The sequence below is a fragment of the Apaloderma vittatum genome, unplaced genomic scaffold, assembly GCF_000703405.1.
Source record: "Apaloderma vittatum isolate BGI_N311 unplaced genomic scaffold, ASM70340v1 scaffold13831, whole genome shotgun sequence".
Lineage (NCBI taxonomy): Eukaryota > Metazoa > Chordata > Aves > Trogoniformes > Trogonidae > Apaloderma > Apaloderma vittatum.
In genome coordinates, this window is record NW_009699689.1 from 279 (window position 1) to 14,796 (window position 14,518).

A 14,518-nucleotide genomic window follows, 5' to 3' on the forward strand; every position below is an offset into this window, starting at 1 on the left:
AGATTGGAGCTGACCCACCAGATGCCCCTCTCTGTGATCCCCCCATCGATCCATCCCTATTTGGGGCTGAATTCCCCTATTTACACCAACGAGAATGGGTGGATAGATTTGCCCCAAATTTTCCCCGATGTTACCCCAAAAATGGGGTTTCAGCCCTCACCTCGCCTGCAGGTGATTACATTTTATGCCTAAAGTTGAATTATAATGACAGGACATGTCCAAGGAGCATGCACTCATCCCTCTTTTTTTTTTAGTTTTCCTTCTCTAATTCATGGCTCTGAGAACTGCTCACTACAATCCAAAGCTGCGGTGATTAAATACGATAAAATTGTCCTTTGGATGCATTTTTAGAGGGCACTAGAGGGTGCTGTTTGCTCTGCTGTTAGGAGGATGGGGCCACTCGTCCCACCAGCCCAATATCCAAACAGACCCAAAGCACAGAAAAAATCGCTGCTGAAGGGTGGATCTTGCCCAGTGTTTCAAAATCATCATGCCTCCCCGTCTGGCTTTGAAATTCAGTGTGTTTCCAAGGCGTTCTAAGTAGCATCACAGCTTCAGATAGGTGTTTCAAAAAAAAAAGGAATTCCTAATACCTGGCCTCCCTTGGCCCTTTCCAGTTTTCCTGGTGTTTTCAGATTAACAGTTTTTCCACCATATTTTTGCACGCAGCTGGGTCTGAAACCATGGCCCAGTGGTACTGAGGGGGTGATGTGCAGCCAGAGGGCTGATCTCCTCCTGTACATCACTGTGGCATTTCCCAGACTGGAAGGGCAGGAATAAGACTTTTGTTACACTCGGTCTCAGCCACAAAGGGGTTTTTTTGGTGACCTGAAGGGGTGAGGGGTTCATTATACTGGGTACACCACAGATGTCTGCCCATACATAGCACCTAATTTTGAGGTGCTAAGGTACTGGTGACAAATATATGTATCTCAAAATTGCAGGGGAATTAAACATGGGTGACAGATGAGACCAGATCATCCTGACATCACCTATCACACGAGTAGAGCACTGCAATTAAAATTGTAATTGCTTGTAGGTGCTAATTGCCTGCAATGACTTTGCTGTGCTGTGCAGTGTAAATGTTGGGAGGTTTGTGCTGAGGGCTCTGTGACAGGTCTGGCCCTTCTCTGGATGACTGCAGGAGTCTGGTTGTTTGGGGAAGATTGCTCATAATCACATGAACACCCGCGTTGCCCTGAATTTATGGAGCTGTGGATTAATACCGTTTGTGCTTGGCACACGTGGGCAAACTATAACACAGCATATTTGTACTGAAACACGATACCATATACTTCATTCACAGGCAAGGAAAATTGCCAGAAGCTTTTAGCAGAAGATGCTCAGCAGTTCTATAACTATCTTGAAGAGCACAGTAGTACTTCCCTCTACCTTGGCATGGTAAAGCATTTCTTTTACAGTCTAGGGATAGACAGGAATGACCCTCTTTTTTCTCTGCACCTCACTTCCCCTATTAAAACAGACAAGTTTTTTTGAGCAGCACAGACATAGGGAAGACGCTTGACAACGCTGATATCTTGTGCAGTGCTTAGATCTAAGAGGAAATAGCATCTTGTTTCCTAGGAGTGTGAGGGTGAGATTAGCAGGAACCAGCTCCGCAAAGTGCTATTAAGTAATAAAAAAATGCTGAACGACAACCTGGGCTGGGTTTGATCTCCACAGTGAGGTTCACTCTTATAGTCTCTCTGTTGGACTCTCCTTTTATACTTGGTGGCTTAAATTTCCCCATCTCTTCCGTGGCTGTGCATCAGAGGTGGGGAGAGTTCTCAAGCACAGTGCTGTTCCAAAGAAGTTTAGTGCATCCAAAACTGTGTGAGTTACTAAGGTGTCTTGCTTGTTTTTGCAGCCTGTTCCAAAACCACGGCTGTTCTTCCAGCTCCTTCCACTCTGCTCCGTACAGCCGCTGGCATTTGGGAAGTGACTCCTCTTTTCCAGGCTCCAGTGGTGATGGAGGATGCCGAGAATTTTAGGGTGTGTGTTTCACTGTTATCCCTGACTCTAAACATGCCATCCATCTCCTAGAGGGTAAAAATAAAGCAGTGTTGTTTAACTTCTGGAAAAAGCCAGATGACAGTGGAAGGGGTCAGAAATATGCATAGTGGCTCTCCCTGTCAGACTGTCTCAGCTGTTGCTTCCTGAGAGACAGAAGCATGTGGGTGCTAAAAATACCCTGCACAGAGAATAGTATAAATTAACCGAGTCATAACGTATACAACTGCTTGTGGCTGGGAGAAGCAATTCCAAACGTGTTTTCCAGAGAGGGGTTCCCTAAACGAAGCAGCAGTCCCAGCGCTGTGCCTTCCCTTGCGTAGGTCAGTGATACTGCGTGGGGGAACTTCACCCCCTGCCTCTCTTGCTCCCACCCCCTCGTCCTCCTATAGGAAACGGTGCGGCCAATGGTGGGGGGAGGCCAGCCCACTTATAAGTGTGGTCTTGTGGCAAGTTGAAGCTGACAGAAGCGCCAGGAGATTTGGCTTGCTACGAGATACCCACCGCCCAAGCCTTGGGGTCCCTGGGATGACCAAAGGGGGAATGGAGTCAGTCGAAGTGTTCACATCTGAAGGCAAAGGCAGGGGCTTGAAAGCGCAGAAGGAATTCTTGCCTGGGGATGTCATCTTTGCGGAGCCCGCCTATGCAGCCGTGGTTTTTGATAGGTAAGAGAAAAGCACTTGTAAACACAGACCAAAAGTAATCTCGATGTAAAATTTCGTCTGGCTGGGTGGGTAAAAGTTTGAAAGTGCCAGGACAACATCAGGCAAGGGTACAAAGGGAGGTCAGAATCACTTCTGTAAAGACACATTCACATCTTACAGTGAATGTGCTTCCCAGGGCTCAGATCAGCTTTTTTTACTTTTAATATGGTGCAGTCTGTTTCCAGGGTGTGATCTTGGAAGGTGCTTATTGCCATCAGCTGTTACCAAGTGTGGTGGAAGTTGAGTGTTTTCAGTTCCTGACAAAACTGGACCCATGTTATGTTACGGTGAGCTGCCAGGAGTTGTAATTGAGGTACAACAATCTCAGACTGACTTTGCTGAAGCCTCTAATGCATAATCTGTGATCTATGTGAATCACTTTGTGCTCTGCTCACGTGTACCACCTCCCAGCTGCACCCACAGTTTCATTGCCGCTGCCTTCAAACTGGGAGTTAGTGGGAATCTGGGAGTGATAGTGTTCCTGTAAAAGTGATTTTATATTTATAGCTAGCCGACCGGTTTTAAGTTTTTGTCACACTGATTTAGCCAGAAACTGAATTCAGGTGCAGAGGCATTTTTTTTTTTTGCTGCTGGTTGTTTCAAGGACAAACAACATTCGATCAGCCTGCTCTGCCAATGTGTCTGTTAGGTGCTTACTTCTGCCCTTCAAATCAGTGGAAGATTCACTTAAATACCCTGCAAGCTAAAAGACACAAAGAACTAATTTCTATGTTAATCTCTCATGAGATAAATATAGAATAAAGCCTCAGATATGAATGGAAAATGTTCAGCCTTACAGTGTGCCAAGAACAGAATTTGGCCCAAACTTTCAAACCAAGGAGCTAGATATCTGCTGAAGGTTTCATTGTGGGTTTAGGAAATTTGTGAGCATTCTTCAAGGGCATCATGGCATCCTGAATCTTTAGCCCCAGACTGCCAGTGACTTTCATGAATATTCTGCACAACTAAATAGGGTGGTGAGTGATTCTGCCCAACTGAGCTTCTCCTGATTGAATCAGCTGCCCTAACAGAGTCTGGAGTTCAAGCAGAACTCATGCTACTTTTTTAATCCTGGTCATTTTGTAGCTGAAGTTGATTTGTGCTACTGTGTGATCTGGCAATAGCAGAGAATTGGGGAGTAAATGAACAGACCAGGAAATAATTTTTTTGTGTCTTTAATTCACTTTTTTTCTTGCCTTTATACTTTCTGCGAGTGAACATGCTTATGAATCTTTACAATAGCAACAATGTCACTTTTTAGTTTTTATTGTGCTGTCATTGCAAAAGCTCACATTAAAAATGTCATTTTTTTATTTTAGAATGTGAAGTTCTTCAATTCTTAACCCTGAGTTCAATTACAGTTGTTAATTCCCGTTCGGTCCCCATGTGTTGCCTGATCTAGTCGAGAGATGGTGTCCCTGGCGGCAGGGAGACTGGATTAAGATGATCTCTAAGGTCCCTTCTAGCTTAGGCCATTCTATGATTCTATGATAAAAACATCTCTCTTTCACGTATCTTTTTACTTCTTGTAGTTCAGTTTCACTTGTGTCACTTCCTGGAATTTTGCTGTCATATTATGTTTGCTTTGGAAGTGCCTATGGACAATTATTTCTCCCATGTGCCGTATTAAAATTACTAATTATCTTTTAAATCATTGAAAACATTTTGCCCTTTGATTGCTAGCTGAGATTTTCTTTTTCTTCTATGTGAAATGTTGTAAGCATCGTGCACAGAGCACGGCTGCCTACGCTGAAGAGCTACAAGTTCGCTCCATTTTCAAATGTCACTTGTGTAATGTGAGATAAGGGGAGAGACTATCACCACGTCAATTCTTAGGCTGCAGACTGTGTCTTACACTTCAGTTTCCAACAGAAAACCTTGGATGGGGAGAGATGTGATTCCCTCACTCCTCAGGCTGGTTTTTTTTTAGCTCCCAGAGGGCAAGTCCAGATACTGAGCAGTGACAGAGACGGCTTCAGTCATTCTTATCTCTCTTCTTCTTCTTCATGCTGCTGTGCAATAATAATAATGCATAATTATTGCACAGCGTTATGAAGAAGACACGTCTCGTGACAGATTTAATCCCAAAACACTTTGTCCATATCAGTCTGGGACTGCATTCCCAAAATTTCTGAAGCAAATGCGTGTTGGTTAGTGCTTGGCAGGGAGTATCGTGGGCTGGAGATATAATGGAAACATGCATTATTCTTGTGAAACCTGCTGTGATGGTTTTCACATGCACACAGGGCTTTGGTTTTGAAGGTACCACTGTTCCAGGGTATTAAATTGTGTATAACCCCCACTGAACTGAGCGCTGTCAGAGAAGAGAAGCCTATATCCTGGAAGGTCCTGTGTGAATAAATCCACACTAGACAGGCTGAGACAGTTGGGGTTGTTCAGCCTGGAGAAGAGAAGGCTCTGAGGAAACCTTATAGAGGCCGTCCAGTACTTAAAGGTAGCTACAGTACTTAAAGGGGAAGGACTCTATCAGAGAGTGTATTGATAGGACAAGGTGTAATGGTTTAAAACTGAAAGAGAGTAGATTTACATTAGATATTAGGAAGAAATTATTTTCTGTGAGGGTGGTGAGACACTGGAACAAGCTGCCCCGAGAGGTTGTGGATGCCCCCTCCCTTCAAGGCCATTTGGGCTTTGAGCAACCTGATCTAGTGGGAAGTGTTGCTGCCCATGACCAGAGGGGTTGGAACTCGGTGAACTTTAAGGTGCCACCCAAAGGTTCTAACCCAAACCATGTTATGATTCTAAGCCATAGTGACTGGTTTTGCCTTGAAAAAACTGCTGTTGCATCTGCACAGATGAAGAGTCCAGTGAAGAGACGTGTTCTTTCATGCCCACAAAAAAGCATTTATAGATCCTAAAATGCTTTTTGACCCTACACTATTAAAAACGATGTCACCCTGCATTGGGAAACCCAACGTCCGGAATCCATCATCCTAATTCCACTCAGCATCTTCATCTCTTGCTGAAAGCAATGTATATCTGTACTATGGAAAGGGGATTCCAATATGAGCGGTAGGTTTAATTTTTCAGCTCAGGACCTACCAAACAGGTCACTATTTTTGTCACAGAGCTCTGCTTTCGTTGTGTATAAAGGCCACCCTGGAAGCACAACAGTGCAGAGCACTTGCAAAAAGTGGTTTGTGCTTTGCAGCCCTTTGAGGAGTTCAGCTCTTTGGAAAATCTGGCCCCAGTGTGGATGCGGAGCCCCTGAAATCCTGCCCCTGATTTTGCTGTTGCATGCAGCTTGCAGATGGGTGTCTGTCATGCTGCTGGGGCCATGCTGCAGCCTTCTGTGTGACTACCTGCAGTGTTGGAACCCAGCAGGTGAAGCACAAGTCTCTTTTTCAGATTACTAGGAGTGACTCTTCAGAGACACAACAGTGTTTTCTTGGTGTGGCCATACTACAGGATGGAAAGCAGCTTGTGGTTGTGCCTGGGCACAGTCAAGAGATGAGACATCTTAATGTTTGGAAATTAAAGCTGATTGTCCTCTGACCTGGTGAAGAACATAATTAGAATCATAGAAATTTTTATTATAAAATTTTCTTTTTCATTATGAAATGAAAAATTTGCACTATAAGCGTTTAACTTGGGTTCCTAAGTGAGAAGAGCCTCCATAGGGCTGTTGCGTAGCAGACACCTACCTTTCATACTCTGAGAGACTATCAGCAAAACAAACGTCTTTGCCTCAACTGTACAGGGATCTAGGGAGCCTGAACAGCCAATTTTGGGACCCAGTGTTAGGTGCTCACAGCAGGAAGTGTGGGGATCCTTTGGGCTGAAGTGGTGCAAAGGCCCTTGTCTATATATCGATGTGAGGAATTACAAAAGCAGTTCTGACCTGAGGCTGTCACCCACCTCCACTGTATGAATGTCTGCCATTCAGTAGGAGGCTCCGTTTGAGGAGGTGTTGAGAATTTTATTTTGCCAGGAAAAGGAGAAATGTTTTCTTTGGCAAAATTCTTTAACCAACCATCATACTCTGCACCAGTAAGGCCCATCGATTTCACTGAACTAGCCTGCAGAGTGAGGTGGTGACTTGTCCAGAAATATGCTTTGGGATTCAGCTCGCAAAATAAGACGCTCAAAACTAAGGTCTGTTGTACATGTGTGCATAGAGCTAAGGGCAGGAGTCAATTGACAGCTGTCTTTAGTGTCATTTGAGATGCCCCGAGGTGTCTGAGACGTCCTCCTAGGGTGACAGGTACAAAAGAGGATTTATGAGAATCAGGCCTCCTCTCAGGCCGGAGGGGTGTCCCTGCAGAGCTTAAAATAACACCAGGCTCCTGTGTCCAGGAAAGTGAATCCAGCCCTAAGTTCTGGTTCTAATAAATGGAGCACTGTAACGTGCACTGAACACTACCTTAAGCTGAATGAATTTCTAAACTCCACGGAGTATTTTAATGGAATCTCTAGTTGGACACTGAGGGCACAGATGGGCGCATCCAGGTGTCTAAATTTTCAGGCGGCATCCCACCCTGAAAGCCCCAGAGGGTAACAGGGACCCTCAAGGTCCCTGAAGTCATTAAGGCTGGTGAGGACTTGTACTCTTCAATCTGGTGATGGTCATCTGAGCAGCAGTTTCTGACCTAGTACTAGAAATTTTAGTCCAGAAGTACGTAAAACTGGAAGCTAAAGAAGGTTCCTCCAGCCATCAGCCAGCTCATAGTTTCTTAGATTTTAAGGCCAGGGTATGACTCAGAAGGTTAGCCCTGCTCACTGCAGGGAGGTTGGTCTAGATGACCTTTAAAAAGTCCCTTCAAACCCAAACCATTCTATGATTCTATAACCAATTGCTTAACACAGCGGTTTCCTGTCACTGACTCCTGCATCAAGCCCATTACTTCTACCTGCACTAGAGCAGGCTCTTTAGGGAGACAATGAAGACTGACTGAAATGGAGTGCAGATCTCAGTTTGATCTCCAGCATTTTGCTGTCTGGCTAAAGTGCAGACCCACTCTCTAATCTGTGTTTGAATCAGCCTTATTGCTATCAGTTGAACTAGCACTCAGAGAACACCAGTGTGAGGTCCACTTTGCTCTAAAATGTTTGCGGAAGTTTGGATTTCCATCTTTTCAGGGAATTCTTTGCCTTTGTTTGGATCATTTTTTGATTTGCAAAGGCCCTCAGCGTTCCCCATTGACATCACCTCTCACTGAAGCTTGCCCTAGTGCTCTGCTTAAGTGCTGGGATTTAATCCTTCCCTCCCTCTTCACTTTCTCTTTGAAGATCCCAGATCTCCTTTCCTCACAGCCACCTCCAGGACGATGGCATTCCCATTGCCTGGGCTCAATGTACAGTATGTGACCTTCTCTTTTGGCATGTTGGTTCTCTCTCAAGCCTGTGAGAGTTTACATTTCCTACGAGCGTTGGGATGCCTGATATATCTCTGTCGACCTTCATCAAGAGAGGGTTTGCTCTTTAACCAATGGAGGTTGTGAGACAGTTGTCAAGGCAAACACTGTCATGTGGTAAAAAGCCAAGATCTCCTGAAGATCTGCTTGATGAATCATCTGCAATTTGCTAAAGACCTGAGATCGTGTGATATTTGCAATCCCTTTTGATGTATGAAGCAGGCCCAAAATGTTTTCCAAGGGAAATGTGAGGAGCTTCATTACTGTAGCTGGGATGACCTGGGAATATAAGAAATGTAGAATTTTTCGTTATGATGTGACTCTAAAAAGATAATGGAAACAAATTCTTCTTTCCTGGGGTTAGATTTTTTTATTATTGTCACATTTGTTCAAAAGCTTAAATAAAACCTGGGAGGAAACCTATCCCTTTTAAAGAAAAGCACACCCACACCTCCAAAAAGAGGCTGAGAAATCTTGTAATGAAAGACTAAAAATAAAATTGTCTAAAATTAGCCTAAAGTAAACCTTCCACTCAAATCAGACACACTAGGATGTGTCATCCCTGACATTTTAAAGATAAAAATACTAAACTCTGACACACTTTTTAAAGGAGCAAAACTATTCTTGTGCTAATAATTGACCATTATAGGTATCCTCAGTAGAAGCCAGCTATTGAATATCTCCCCTTTCCTTTCACTGCTGAAAGGATCGGTGCATTTTCTTAGGCTGATGTGTTTAATGAAGTGTTACAGCCTCTGCTTTGAAAGCCAAGTGGACTTTGCCTGCATCTTAGGCTATTCTTATGCTGTCCTCTGTAGGACGTTGAGGAGAGAGATGCTTAGCCAGCCAATAATAAATAATAAGCAGGTGGACTTAGTGTTTAGGTCATCTCTGTGTGTCATCTATGATGCACAGAATAAACTAACGTTAAGGAGTTTGAGCTTCTCACCATGTCCAATAGCTATTCAATGAAATCCTCCTCTATTCCTTTGCCCTGTAACCATCTCACCTGGCTTTTCCAGATGAGTAAATGAGATGCTGTGAGTGCTAGATGGGAAAAGGTTGGCAGATATTTGGGCTATGCATGTCTCACAGGTTAGGTCAATATGTTTCCTGTAGCCAGCCCTCTGTCCTGGGAGATCTTAATCCATCTGAATTCAATCCAAGCAATCACAGGAGCGATTTGCTGCTTCTTTCACTGAGATCTGTGCTTGTGGGAGCCGTGGTTTAGCTGACAGTGCTCTGTCACCTCTTGCATTTGTTGGCTGGCACACTGAATCACTGCTTTTGGGACTGTAGCTAAGTCCAGGATTAGTAGTAGTTGTGCGTCTCATCTGCGCAGCATCAGAGCTTATGAGCCCCTGAGAGTTCAGCTTGATTGATGCTTGGGTGAGAGGCCAAGGAAACCTGAGGCTCCCAGGAAAGGAATTTAGTGAGTCAGTCAGTGGAAACTGCCCTCCAAGCTTGTCCTAAATCCCTGACCGGACAAGTCTTTGACGGGCTGGAGACATCACTGTGCTAGTGCAGGCAGGAGTTCTCGCTCTGTGTGGGAGATGGCAGTGAATGAGTGCACCCCAGAGGCCATGACGTATGTAGACACAGCAGAAAGCAGTTGTATTGTCCCTGTGTTAAGAAAAAGAAAGCTGAACACTGAGCCTCTGGGGGTTCAGATCTTCGGGGCTCCTGGGTAGATGTCACATCATTAGGTACCTACTCTGATTTTTCTCCAGAAACTTTCAGTGCTACCTGGCCGTGCAGCATCCTGACTACACAACGCAGAGTGGAGAAACTGAGGCATAAGGAAATAAAAACTGGGGGAGAAGAAGTCTGGGGCTGTTTTAGGTTGTATTAAACACTTTCTAGACCAGACAGAGAAGGTTTTATAGACTGGTGATTTCCACTTTCTAGGTTATACTGCACAATATTGCCTCCAGCGTATCGCTCCTTTTTACAGGGAAACTTTTTAACTGCCTTTTTGCTTTCTCGAAGCAGGCAAGCAGCAGGAAGGAGCCCCATTCCTTGCATGACATATCTCCCCGTGCTTCCCAGCGCAACATAACCACGCAGGTTTTATCAGCTCTCCAGCTTTCCTTTGCCTTACAAGGAGTGTGATCTCTCTTGCACCTCTCTGCCCCCCTGGCTTGACAGCTGACAGAGCACAGACTCGCATTTCTCACCAGCTCCCAGCAGTTTCATTCGACTTAATGGAGCTGGCTGCATCCTCCTTCCTAGACACGTGCTTCGCCTGCCTCATCCTGGGTGCTGACCTTGTGTCAGGCTCTCTCCAGCAACACTCACTGTCATCTTCCAGATCTCATTTTCACACGTGGTATTGTCTGCTGAGGGTCATCCTGCTTTAAAGCAAGCCTTTAAAGCAGCCCTCTAATCCTGCAAGTGCCAAGAAGCAGCATGGATTTTGTCAACAGCTCATACAATGCTGCTGAAGGAATTCAAGAGCATTTTAAATGGACTGTGATAGATGTAAATATGCTTAAGTAGGTTTATATATATATATCTGTATGGTGGAGAGGCAGGACAGTCTTGGGGCTGGGGAAGCTTGGGCTGTGGGTCTGATTGCTGGCTGTGGCACAGCCTCCTCGTGTGATCGTCGATACAATTTTTATTTCCTTATGCCTCAGTTTCCCCACTATGGGCTGTGGGCAATGGTAACGTTCCCTTGGTAATTAAAAGCCTCTGTGATCAGTGAACTTTTTGCAATGAGGAGAACTATCTCCTCAGACCAGCAGTGTCTGAGTGATTGGAATTTAAATTCTCCTGTACAATCAAGCCTGGCTGGAGGCAGAGACAAAGTGGGCAACTGCCTGGAGAAGCAGACAGGTGGAGACAAAAACTTTGTCTAGCAGCAATGCAGAAGTCCCAAAATCCTTTAGGTGGGAGACCAAAGATTGCCCCCTTCTTCTTCCCAGTGAATTAAGTCTGAGGAACAAGCAGCTGGACAGGTGGAAGGGACACATGGGGGAGATTTCCCCTTGATCTGGGACCTTGGACACTCTTGGAAGGAGGACATGAGGTTAGGCTTCTTCAGCAGTATCCTCTGATGCGTTCCTCCCCCGGCCTTGGTTATGGTTACATAAATACAATTGTATGATGCTTCTTGGAAACTCTGATTTGGATCTCCGTAAAGAAGAAACCTGCTGCTTTTGAAAGGTGTTTCCCTGCTGTCCCATGACTGACTAACTCACAGCAAACCTCTCAGCTTGTTAAACTGCAGAGCCGGCAGCAGGAACACTTGCTGCTGGCATCAGAGAAAGACACGTCAAGCTTTTGGATTTGGAGGAGAAATCTGTATTGCTAGTGCAGCTGCAGGAAAGCTTTAAGTGACCTAAAGAGTGTAATGCTAAAGCTTACAGCAGACTAAACAGGGAGGACTCTGTGCCCTAAGAGCAGAGCATGTCCTCACATCAGGCACTGTGCTCCTTATGTTTAACGTGTAGCAACACCTCCAGTCAGTGCCGTATTCTGTGCCACCGACCAGCACAGTGATGTTCTCAGCTCAGCAACGCATCAGCCTTATGAAGATGAAAAATCCCCTGGATTTATTAATAACATGCAATTGTGGTCATAAGTGCAAGTATTGCTCCCTAAACTTGGCATTACAGTCAGCCCACCCCTTGTCTTACCCCAGCCAGTGCTCCTGCGAGCTCTTGAGAGTTCGTCTGTCTTCTGTCTTCAGCTGTTTGGTGTTTCTTTCCATCTCTGAGCAGCTGGAAATCCACTTGTCCCTTGGCAGTCATGCCTGGGAATCTACGGAGTGACTGGAAGCTTGCCCTGGTCCCTCAGATCTTCACTGACCCGTGCTGAGCATCTGTCTGGAGTCACTGGGATCAGGAGAGCCCCAAACCCACCCAGCCTGGGGCTCTGTGCTGCCATCTCCGGAGAGTGGGCAGCCAGGAGATGTGCCACAGCCAAGAGAAGGAGACGATATAAGCACAGTGCTGAGAAGATTACCTTGAAGGAGACTGCTCTGTTGGCTTCCTTAAGTCATTTCCAACACAATGGCACCATTGCCAAGTGCAGTGCCTCCAGTAAAGCTACACTTGGGGCTCAGTGCCAAAGAGAAGCGAGAAGCAAAGCTGCCTTTGAATCCATGGAAATGTACCTTGGTTTCAAGCAACAAAAAACCAGGGTTTCCCTGTGCAACCACTTTGATCTGTCAGTCTTCACTGTGACACACCTCTGATCTACTCACTAGTAGAGTGTTTCTGATGTATATTCTTATCTCCACAGCGTGCCTGTGCGTAAGAAAAGCTTAGGAGAGCAGTTAGGTCAGCTCAGAGTCATGTTACTGTTTGGTCCCTCTTACCCGATGTTTTCTTAAGTCTCTTGGGCATGGTGGTGGCCCATGTGCGGCCCAGAAGAGCCTTAGTGCTTGAGATGGGTTTCGGTTCAGCCGAATTCAGAGGCTTTGCAGGCAGGTGAAGCTCTCAGTCTGGCTCTTTGCCTTCACACTCTTCTTTGTGCTGGCCTGAGGTGCAGGCTCATTAGGTCTCTGCTTTCTGCTCAGCCAGTGGGTGGCTGGTGCTTCAGCATGGGCCAGACGGAAGACAAAAGCAGGCTGGAAATCCTATTAACAGTGGTGGTGCTGAGGAGGAGCAGACGAACTGCAGACAGGAGGGCTGAGAACGAGGAATGTTTTATTGCTGTCCTTCTTTAAACAAAATACTTGTCTCTTCAACTTAGCCAAAGAGCACTGGGCAAACACACAGGGATTAAGCTCAGTGAGATGTTTCTTCATCCTCCCAAAAAATCTCGAGGTGTCCATTCTTAGTGGCTGTGGGGAGCCCAGGGATGCAAAGCCTGCAGGACCCTCTCTGGGTGGGGCTGGCCCCTCACTGAGGTGCAATCCAACAAGTCTTTCTGTACTTCCAGCCTGACTCATGTCATCTGTCACACCTGCTTCAAACGGCAGGAGAGGCTCCACCGCTGTGGCCAGTGCAAATTTGCCTACTACTGCGACCGGACCTGCCAGAGAGCAGCTTGGCTGAACCACAAAAATGAGTGCTCTGCTATCAAGAAGCATGGCAAGGCACCCACTGAAAACATCAGGTGAGAGCTGACAGCCAGGGGGTGGTGGGAGAAGACAGGACATCACTTCAGAGGGTGGTGAGAGATTTGGGTGGCCTGAGTTGGGTGGGGTGGAGGTGGGACAGGGTTTAGGAAAGGCCAGGAGCATCCCTGAGCTGGAGGAGCATCAGGGATGTGAGGGCATGCCCCCGCATTTTTTTTGGTGTTTAGCCCCAACAATTTGACTGTAGTTGAACATGGTGAGGTAAACGTGCCCAGAGTGGTTTAGGAGGTGTGGGAAAAGAGGGAATAGGTGGAAAAGGGGAAGAGGAGATGGGGTCTTCCCTTATTTGCCTACAGGATAAATTGATTTGGTTTCACATCTGGCTCTGTCGTAAGAAAATGAGAGGAATCCCCAAGGAAATTAGAGCCATCGTGGAGGGCTGGGCATGTGGGGCTCTGTAGCACTTCTCCAGATGAGAACACAGATGCAGAGCAAAACCTCACATCTCCCTTTCCTTCAAAAGCTCCTGGATGGTGACCAGCCCTCAGCCATCCGATGCTGAGCCTGTCTTGGCCTGTCTGCACACGATTTCCCACCCATGAAATGAATTTTAGTGGTCCTTTAGTCCCTTTTCTTTCAGTGGGGGGTGGTGGTGCTAACGCCCTGGGGCTCTCTCCTGCCCAGGCTGGCTGCCCGCATCATGTGGAAGATAGAGAGGGAAGGCAGCGGGCTCGCAGAAGGCTGCCTGGTCTCCATCGATGACCTGCAGAACCACGTGGACAGCTTTAGCGAGGAGGAGAAGAAGGAGCTCCGTGCCGACGTGGAGAGCTTCCTTGAGTTTTGGCCAGCCCAGAGCCAGCAGTTTGGCATGCAGTACATCTCCCACATATTTGGAGTGGTACGTTGGAGGGATGGGAGAGCAAATGGGGGGCTGCTTTTAGAGCAAGTCTCCAACCAGCCGGAGTGGAGGAGGCCTCAATTCATCCCTCTCTTGCCCGTAAGAGGGCATAGCAGTTGGCAGAGCTGAGACTGGCATTTGCTACAGGCCCATTGCCCATCTGCGTTGCTTTTGCCCTGACACTGGGAAACTGAGGCACGGCAGAGGCAAGGTATGAAACCTTTCATCTGTCTAAGCATGCAGGCAAGTGGCTCACTCAGCCATTGGTGCTGCATTGTCATCCCCAGTCCCACCGAGCATCTCGCAGCACCCGGGAGAGTTGAGAAAATCTATTTAAATATATTTTTTCACTAAATACGTGTAGAATATATGTAAAATGTTTCAGAACTGTTTTAGTATATGCGTTATTGTCATGCGTTGTGTGCATTTGATTTTTACATGCATATTTTAAATTTTATTATAAATATATTTTAGTATTGCATGTTTATATGGTTATACATAT

At 46.1% G+C, this 14,518-nt stretch overlaps 1 protein-coding gene across 1 annotated transcript; it reads left to right on the forward strand.

Annotated features, from left to right (window-relative positions):
• Positions 1–2,538: 2,538 nt before the first annotated feature.
• LOC104269196 (histone-lysine N-methyltransferase Smyd1-like) lies at positions 2,539–14,016 on the forward strand (the record flags this gene model as incomplete). Its single annotated transcript, XM_009878501.1, has 3 exons — positions 2,539–2,675; positions 12,980–13,156; positions 13,803–14,016. Coding segments are annotated over exons 1-3 (528 nt in total), but the record flags the coding sequence as incomplete, so codon positions are not given.
• Between the last annotated feature and the right edge of the window lie 502 nt (positions 14,017–14,518).